The following is a 9,276-nucleotide window of genomic DNA, read 5'->3' on the forward strand; positions in this document are numbered from 1 at the left end:
CCTTTCGCTCGCTCGCTCGCTCACTCTCTCTCTCTTTCCAGCCACTGCTGTCGCTGTGCCTCAATGCATGGAAACTTTCACCCCCCCATTTTTCTCTCTCTGTCTCTCTCTCTCTTGCACACACATATACACACACACCATGGCTCAGAATGGTGAGTGGGAGGGGAGGAGTCTATGTCTGGTAAGGTTGAGCTGTTTACAGTGTGGGTTTATAGAGCAGCAGACGGGGGGCCGTCCTACAAAGAGGGAAGAGGGAGGAGAGAAGGCAAACAGGGATAGAGAGAAAGAGAAAGACAGTGAGGCAGAAAGGGGATAGGGAGTGTTAGAGAGAGGGTCTGCATGCGTTCTGTATGGGACAGGCTTGATGGAACCACACACAGACACCGCACCGCAGCCTTTTTTTTCACTGCCTTCTATCACATCTGCTACAGTGCAGCTCATGTCTGCCTGAGGAAAGGACCAGCCGGAGCAGCACTGTACACTCTAGCAGAAAAGGAGCATTTATTTACTGTAAGTACTATATCTCACATATAGTTTATCATTTTTTATATAATTTTATATGCTAACATGAAGTCAACTATATTTCATAGATCAGGCAAGAATGTTGCACTGGTTATGCAAACAGCATTTCTGTTTGACAGTTTTACAGTCTGCATTAACCAAAAAAACGAGTCTATAATAGGAGCCCTAAAACTTGCCTTCCTTTCTTTTAGGACAAAAAGCAGGCATTGATAAGAGACTTGAATGCATCTTACAGTGTCTAGTCATGGATGACTCTAGAGACACTTCTGAATAGAGTGTGCTCCTGCATCATGGTTCAGCAAAAATACTCTACAGCCATGGACAGAGATTCGAGCCGAGAGGTGTTCGTGGGACTGGGAGCAGAGGACGCTGATGAAGTGTTCGGGCATGTCCCGTCCAGTAAAGACCCTAACTGGTGCAAAACTCCCACTGGGCACATCAAAAGACCCATGAACGCATTCATGGTGTGGTCCCAAATTGAGAGACGGAAGATCATGGAGCAGTGGCCTGACATGCACAATGCAGAAATCTCCAAGCGCCTCGGAAAACGCTGGAAATTACTTCCAGACTATGAGAAGATACCCTTCATCAAGGAGGCAGAGAGATTGCGTCTGAAGCACATGGCTGACTACCCCGACTACAAGTACCGTCCCAGGAAGAAGAGCAAGTGCTCCACACCTGTCAAAGTTGGGGACAAGCTCCCACTAAAAGCCAGCAAGTCCCATTCAGGTCGATCTGCCAACTTCACCAGCAAAGGGCTCAAAATCAAACCCAACTCCTCCAAACACAAAGTGAACTTCAATGGCAATAAACATAAGAGCTACAGTGAGAGCATGAGTGATGATGACACAGTGGATGTAAACCTGGCAAGTCCAGTGACCCTGCAAGATGACCAGAATCAGACAAGTCTTGTTGTCCTCCACCAGCAGACCACTATTCCCCTCAAAGACCAGCAGCCCATTCCTCAACTCAGAGTCAAAGTGCCCACCACACAGCCCAGCAATCTCCAGAGTCCCTCCTCTGACAGTGGGTATCAGGCACCCTCAGAGGTCAGGGCCTCTGAGGCACGAGGGTCTAATTCTGGAAGATCCTCCACGCCAACCTCCATCAGCTCCTCCTCCTTTGTTTCATCAGCTTCTTCAGATGAGGAACTGGACGAGGAAATCTTGCATATCATATCCAACACAAACTTTGACAGCATGCCTATGGACTGCTCCACTCTGGACAAGGACTTTGAAGCATTTCATGCCAACTCAGGATCCCACTTTGACTTTCCAGACTACTGCACTCCAGAGGTGAACGAGATGATTTCTGGGGACTTACTTGTACCAAGCATCTCTGACCTGGTGTTTACCTACTAAGGTCAAGTCCAATGTGATTTTGGGTGGGCAGACGTGTCTGCCAAAACCAGAGGTCTTGAATATGTTATGTCCATGTCCCTGACCTTGGACAATTCCTTTTTTCCATTGTTTTGTTTCTCTATGAATTCCGTAAGTGCTATTGCTTTTGTTTTCCAAGCATGTCACATCTTGTTGGGTTAGGAAAGAACAGCATGGGGCTCTGCAAAGTACTTAAGTGGAGTTAAATATTCAGACACCGAGACCCAGTTTCAGACAAAAAGCAGACATTCAGCCTACAACATAATGTCAGGGCATGATAAGGTCATAGGCAGCAAAGTTGTGATTCTTAGTTACAGCAGACAAACTTGTAACAGGTCCGAATTATTCCAGGGTTTTCAAAAACATAATTTTTATCACTGGACTTTGAAATGCTGCATGAGAGCAGCACAGACATGGTAGAGCTAGCCATGCATCAGTATTTATAAACCACATAGCACTGTAAATTTCATGACTGTTCATAACAGCATTACTGTTCTGCTCTGCCAAGGTATCGTCCCACAAAGAAATTCAGAGTAGTTAAACTGGAAGACTCAAGACCTATTTGCACAAGATATATCATGGAGTAGGTATTGTATTACAGTATTGAGTACTGATGGCATTAGCAATCTGAAAGGATAAAGAGCTAGGTTGGGTGAGAATCAGCTTGTGTGAAGCTAATTAAAATCTGCTGCACTTGACAGGCATACAGTATGGTGGAGTGTCAGAAAGCCGCCAGACATAATGGCTGCGGAGAAGTGGCAGGCGGCTGGAACAGAATTAACCCTTGGCTCTTTAATTAGGTAACAGCAATTTCATCACCTTGCTAATGCCGTAAGACATGAGATACAGGCATGATTGAAAGGCAGCCCTGTACTGTCTGTGTGTGCCCAAGTGTGCTTGCTTTCAGGCAGGACAGGCTGCGGGTGAAGGGGACTAGGGTTTGGGGGCTAGGGTAAGGGGGGGCTGGGGACCGTTCTTTCTGGGAGCTTTGCATCTGTCCATGCAGGCAGCAGTCTTTGTGCAGGAGCGTCAGGGAGGGGAGGTGAGGAGGTTTGGGTGCGAGGGTGGGTTTTGGGGAGGGGGTTACTGCCCTAGCTCTACAAAATGCATGTCATGTCTGCAGTCTGGCTGCAGCTGCCCCGATCAGGGCGAGAAATCTGCGTCTGCCAGCTGGCCCCATTGACTCTCTCAGGGATCGTTTGTCTAGGTCCTAGTGCCTCCCGTAGGTAATTCATCTGTGATGATTCGTGTGTGTGTGTGTGCGTGCACGAGTGCATGTGTGTCTTTTTCTCTCCCGGCCGCTCTGTTCCCGGAGCAACCGTCTGAAGCCGGCTGAGGTGACTGAGTGCACTGCTTTCTTGCTGCTTCTCAAACGGGAACCATCCTATCATCCGACTCCCAGACTTATTCATTTTAGCGCCAGCAAACCCGGCACAGTTTACCTCCCACTATCAGCTGTCACAGAGGGACAACAAACCCTGCAGTTTCAAGCTTACATAAACAGCTAATCCTCCTCCAATGCCTTGCACCCCTGCGAAGATGCAGCCACATGTGGTGCAGCAGAGGCAGTGAAGCAAAGGAGCAGGGGACACCCAGTCAAAACGGTCGCTGTGTGCTAGCTTTCACATTAACCTCATTTACTCGGGTTGCATAACGACTGTTTGTGTCATGTCGTCCCCCGCACACCCACAGGAGTGGTTTTCTGTCTTACTGTGCTCCTCCTTGCAGCAAACAGCTAACTGTTTGACCAGTTTGAACTGTAATCAACTGTATGACCATCACCACATGTGTTTTTTTATTCTGATACACTTCCATTAGTCTTTGTACTACCAATGCTAGTGTGATTATTTAAAGACATCACATCCATGGTGTAATGTTATATTGTTACAAATAATTCAGGTATCCAGGATGTGAACCGAGAGAGGAAAGTCTAATGTGAGGGGATATGACAAGAAAATAGGGGCAAGAACAAATGCATGATCAGAGGCCTTCAATCACCCTTACTATATAGATATATTTTGTCCACTATGTAGAAGAGGAGCAATTTGCCTTTACATATATGTACAGAATAGATTTAGGCATGGCATCTTCGAAGTGCTCAAAATGTTTAAAGAAATGCTAGAACCCCAATTGTAGAAACTGAGTCCATGATACTAGCAGTTAACCTGACAGATTGTGTTGATGGATGAAGCATGAATGCAAAAGTGTTCATACATGATGCTTGGTGGTGTTACAAAATAGCATCCACACTTAACTTGCTAAAAGCAAGAGCTCTTATGTGACCTAAAAAAGGGATTCATGAATGGGTGTAAAAGAGGACTTTGGCCAAAACTATCAGGGAAAGTGTTGTTGATTATTTCAATGCAGATTCTGCACATCCAAGCGTGTCACCACGAATTGAGAGTTCAATGGCGTGTCTCACAAGCAGGGAGGGCTTATGTCTCTGCATTAAGATACTCACAATTAAACCTGTCAGTCAAACTGTTCCTCATACACGTATTATATATGTGTGCATATATAATATCCAGGCTACACACTGAACCAATACAAGAACCAACACCAGCAGTATCAAAAAGGACTCAGGACCTTTAACATCAGCTCACTGTGGAACTGCATTGACCCTGTTTTGATTTCAGCCATTAAGATTGATGCTTATGGACATAAGGAATCATTGATTTCATCTGCAAAACTGTATGTAGCAACGGAGGTGAATTTTGCAAAGACGAAACCTTTCAAAAGATGAAATATTTCCAAACAACATGGTGCAGTCTTTCAGACACACTTTTCTTTTTCAACTGTAAATAAACTTTTATTTAATCATTGAGAAGATGTTAAAATGAGGGTTTCTTAATAGGGTGATCTTTGTAGTGACCTTACCAGCATCTCTGGATTATTTATTCGATGACTTTATTTTTTGAATTATTTAATATATTATTTTTTAATGTTTCCGATAGCCTCATTTGTTTATTTATTAAATATTTTAGCAAGAGCACCAGAGAAAAGGGGTAGACATTTCACAGATGGGCTCAGGCAAATTAGTGTCAGAGTGATAAATGCAAAAAAAGCCGTATATAAATGAACCAGTGTAAAGAAAAAAAAAGAAACCCATCTGGTCCGCACCTCCTACTCTGGGCTGGCTCTTGATGAATAGCATTCTGGTAGACAGAAACGCAAGGACGATGCTAATTTCGCAAAGGCCGGACTTGGCTCCACTCAACCTGTCATAATGGTGGTACAATTCCATATCACAACACGTCGATCAACCAGAACCTCACTGCATGAGGCTCGCCTCAGCTTGCCTTACAGGCCACCACGTCAGTCTGCTCCTCAGGGTCTCACTATTCTTTCAGTTGCACCATGTCTAATGTGAAGATTTATTATGGGATTCACTGTTTTCAAATCTTGACAGGTCCCAATTAATTTGTCAGTAAACTCAAAGCTCAGCCTGGAGTGGATGTGACACTATTTGGGACTTTGGACATCACACTGACAATAACTAACCCAAGTGCGCTCTTGAAAATAAAGGTGTCAAAAAGCGTTCTTTGAAGTCATGCAATAAAAGAACCACTTTTGGTTTCCTTAAAAAGTGATTGCTTTGAAGAATAATCGATTCAAGCTTCTTCAGGGAACTGAAAGTGGTTCTTCTGTGGCCTAAAACTCTTTTTAGCAGCTTTATTTTTAAGCGTGTACAGTATGACCATATTGCCTCACATAATGGTATACATTGTTTACAGGTTTTATAGGTTTATTTCACAATATTATTTTCCAACATGTATTGTTAGTAGAAAATATCAGAATTTTTAAAAGTTTGTACATTTTTAGTATCTTTACACTTTGTTTCTGAAACGTATGTACTTTTTTCAGAGTTATTGATTTCGACATGGTTACACTTGCAAGATCTACTTCTTTTGAACCGAAATGTTGACGGTAATATGATGACAAACTGACACGTGAAACAAAGGGTCTACTCAATTTTATTCAAAGAATATTGTAACAAAAGATGTCCATTGGTTATTGGCTAAACTTTACTTTACTTTGTGTTGCAAACAGCCTGACCCATCATCATTACTTTTAATACACAATATCATGACTTGTGATTCCATAAATGCCTGACAGATGCTCTTTTAAAATGCCAATACCCTGAAGTATTATAGGGATATGACTTTCTTGCCTAGCATGTAAATCAAGAATGGCCATTATTCCAATCTGAATGTTTTGATACCACTGTTTGTCATCAGAACTTTGATTTCCTGAACTGTAATTGTAGGCATTTGTAAGTAGGCCACACATGCACCAGCATCAACTCTAAGAAACCACATCTAAGCAGCTGATCCTGGACCATGGACAGAGATACACATTATGCATGTACAAGAAAAAGATATTAAAGACTCCATTAAACCAGCCTCACACCAAAAAGTTCAATCTGAGTGAAGCTGAATCCATTTGTGGCTTTAAGAAAACAGCCAATGCTGTTGTGATGTTCTTTCTCTCTTTGGGTATTACTACAATTCTATATGACTGGATGCATAATTGATCATGATGTGTGTTTTATCAACCTGTCTCCTCACTTTGTGTTAAAAAAAATCTTACAGTTGGAAGATAAGAATCTTCTTCATCGTTTTCCACATGATTAACTTTGTTTTTCCTCATGTGCGTGCATGCGTGCATCTACTTTTTTAGTCAGCTACAGTGCGTTCCCATGTGTCTGAAGGTGGGTTCTGTATGTGGGCAGAAACGAAAGCACTTTGCTGTACATAACGATGGTAGATCTGAGCATTGCAGTTTCTCATTTTGAATACAACTATATGTGTAGTGGCAAGCTCATTAATAAACTAGCTACTTCAGCACACATGTGGCCTTGCTGTGTTTCTATGCAACTGGATGTAAAGAATATATATATATATATATATATATATATATATATATATATATATATATATAAACAAAATTACAAATTAAGAGATTTTATTGACAGAATTTAAACACGTCGCTCATCATTACATCCATATGTAAGCTCTTTAGTTAAAAGTAGTCAAGTTAAAAGTAGTTTAACATGCTTGCTGTCTTGTGTGTACCTGTCTTGCGCTGTGGGTTCCTCCCACTGCATCTCTGACGTCGAGTTTCAGAAAGGATGCAGATGTTCTTGTGGTCAGGGCACACAGGCTTGAGAGGCTGTTGCAATCATGTCAGTGACAGCACATACACATATACACACCACATGCAAAAAACACTTTACCTCCACAAACCCAACTGCTATTTCCAGGTATTGCATATCACATTTGTTAACCAGCTCTAAATTGTAACAATGTCTTAAGATTCCTTAAAAATATTTCAATAATAATTCTGTCTGGGGACAAAATAGAACTGATGCCATTTGGGGCCCATTGAAAATTTCATGCATGGGTCCCTTGCCTCACCTTGTTTGCCTTAGCAGAAAATGTCACAACATTATAATATGGCATTTTAATAACTGGGACTTCCGAATGACACAACTGTCTAAGCCGAGGCCATCTCATCAGAAATCTTGAGTTCAGTCCAAGGTGATGCCACAACCATCTGTGGCCAAGTCCAAGAAAGCATAAATGTCCTTGCTTTCTCTAGGTGGATAGGATGTCCCTCTCTCTCTCAGCACCATGCTAACCAATGTGAGCGCCTGATAGCTATTGTAACAGAATAGGCTGTTCTCTAAGCTCGTTGCGCTGTCCATTAACGTGGCATTTGCGACAGCTCAAAAAGATGTGGTGGTTGGTTTGGAGGAAGCATGTGCTAGCCGTCCCCCTGCCATCTTTAAAGCACCATTGAACATTTCCACATGCTAGCTTGTGGAAATGTTCAAAACTCTACCAAAAATGTGCATTCTAACTAAAGTTTGATTTTTCAGTCTCCATATGAGTTCCTGTATGGATACCCATCTCTTTGGGGCCTTACAGTACCTGTGTTTCTAACTTAAAAGAAGCATTTGACTACACCGCAAATGCTAGGTGACATCAACTGATCTATCTGTGCTCTGCCCACAAATGCACTTTTTCATACTACTCATGCTTTTTCATGCTACTGTTCTGAGGTTGGACAAGTGTTACAGAACGCAAAAGTTTACGTAGTACAAGGTTTTTGTCAAAATACATAGCTATTCACATGAGATTGCAACAGTGTTTGTTTAGAGTTCCTACATAACATTGAGTTTGCAGTTTAAAATGCTATGCTACTGAAGCTCAACTACGTTGTTGTAGCTAATAGGCACTAAGCAGGATCTAAACAATGACATAGACTTTGCCACCAGGCTAACATTAACTCTGTTCCACATCAAAAAAGTTACACCCGATCTATCCACTGCATTAATTAACATTGTCACCTTTCATGCATGTACAAAATAAATGGCATTTCACACTAACATACAGAGGTGAATAGAGTAGCCTAAGCTAAAGGTAAAAGTATAATATCTGCAACAAATAATCACTCTAGTAAAAGTGCTTTTCCACAAAACAACTTGAGTAGAAGTACAAAAGCAACAGATCAATTAGTGTTAATTAATGTTATAGAACAGCATCTGTCTGCATAGGAATTGAAGTTTGTTAGGCTCTATTCTTTTCTTTTTGATGTTTGATGTGTAAAATAAAATCATAAACCTCAGAGGTCAAAGGCATGGCCTATCACAAAGCAGTACAGATTCTGTCTCTAACATAACATAAAGAAATCAAACAACAACAACAAATAAAGGAAATTAGTAACTAAATGTTAATTACTTTCCTCACTAATGCAGTTGAATAGAAGTAAAAGTATCATAATAATACTCACAATTTTAATACCCACAATTTTACTTGAGTATATGTAGTAGAGAAAATGTAGGCAGTTATTACTCTTCTCTAATAATGCACTCTAAATGTAGGTGTTTTGAATTGTGCGCTACACTTTCTCATTAGGTTGCATGCAATTTAGGGCAATTTTCTGTGTAGCTTGTCCAACCTTACCATAATTGCTATAAAAGAGCATTGATAGGTCAATTGTAACATGATATTGATATTTTGTACCTATGCGCAGTAGCCATGCCAGTTTGCATTTGGATGTGCAGGCTAACAGGGGTTCCTCTTATGTCACTTCAGAAAAACCTAAAGCCAACACTACATCAAACATACAGACAACCGCAGTGAGAGGTTCCCAAACCAGAGGTCATAGCATAGCTTTGGGATCACCAAGGTTGTGAGTGAAGTTTTGAGAAAAATCAGAAACAAATAGCTTGAACCCTTATTTTTCACCTATTATTAATGCTTATTATTTTACTATTTCACTTACTACGTTAAAAAACACGCTCAATTCCGAAATGAAAGAGCCCCAAATCATCAAGTGCTGTGACTCTATTCAGAGAGATACTCAGTCT

At 41.4% G+C, this 9,276-nt stretch overlaps 1 protein-coding gene across 1 annotated transcript; it reads left to right on the plus strand.

Annotated features, from left to right (window-relative positions):
• The first annotated feature begins 212 nt into the window (after positions 1 to 212).
• Positions 213 to 2,812, plus strand: sox12 (SRY-box transcription factor 12). Its single transcript, XM_036559921.1, has 2 exons — positions 213 to 510; positions 714 to 2,812. Exon 2 carries the CDS (start codon positions 771 to 773, stop codon positions 1,881 to 1,883), a length of 1,113 nt encoding a protein of 370 aa, XP_036415814.1. The 5' UTR covers positions 213 to 510; positions 714 to 770; the 3' UTR covers positions 1,884 to 2,812.
• Positions 2,813 to 9,276: the final 6,464 nt, after the last annotated feature.

The sequence above is a fragment of the Colossoma macropomum genome, unplaced genomic scaffold (genome assembly GCF_904425465.1).
Source record: "Colossoma macropomum unplaced genomic scaffold, Colossoma_macropomum, whole genome shotgun sequence".
NCBI classification, from domain to species: Eukaryota; Metazoa; Chordata; class Actinopteri; order Characiformes; family Serrasalmidae; genus Colossoma; species Colossoma macropomum.

What these genes read in the sequence shown, in the direction of transcription:
- sox12 (XM_036559921.1), top strand. Translation starts at nt 771, where the DNA reads ATGACTCTAGAGACACTTCTGAATAGAGTGTGCTCCTGCATCATGGTT.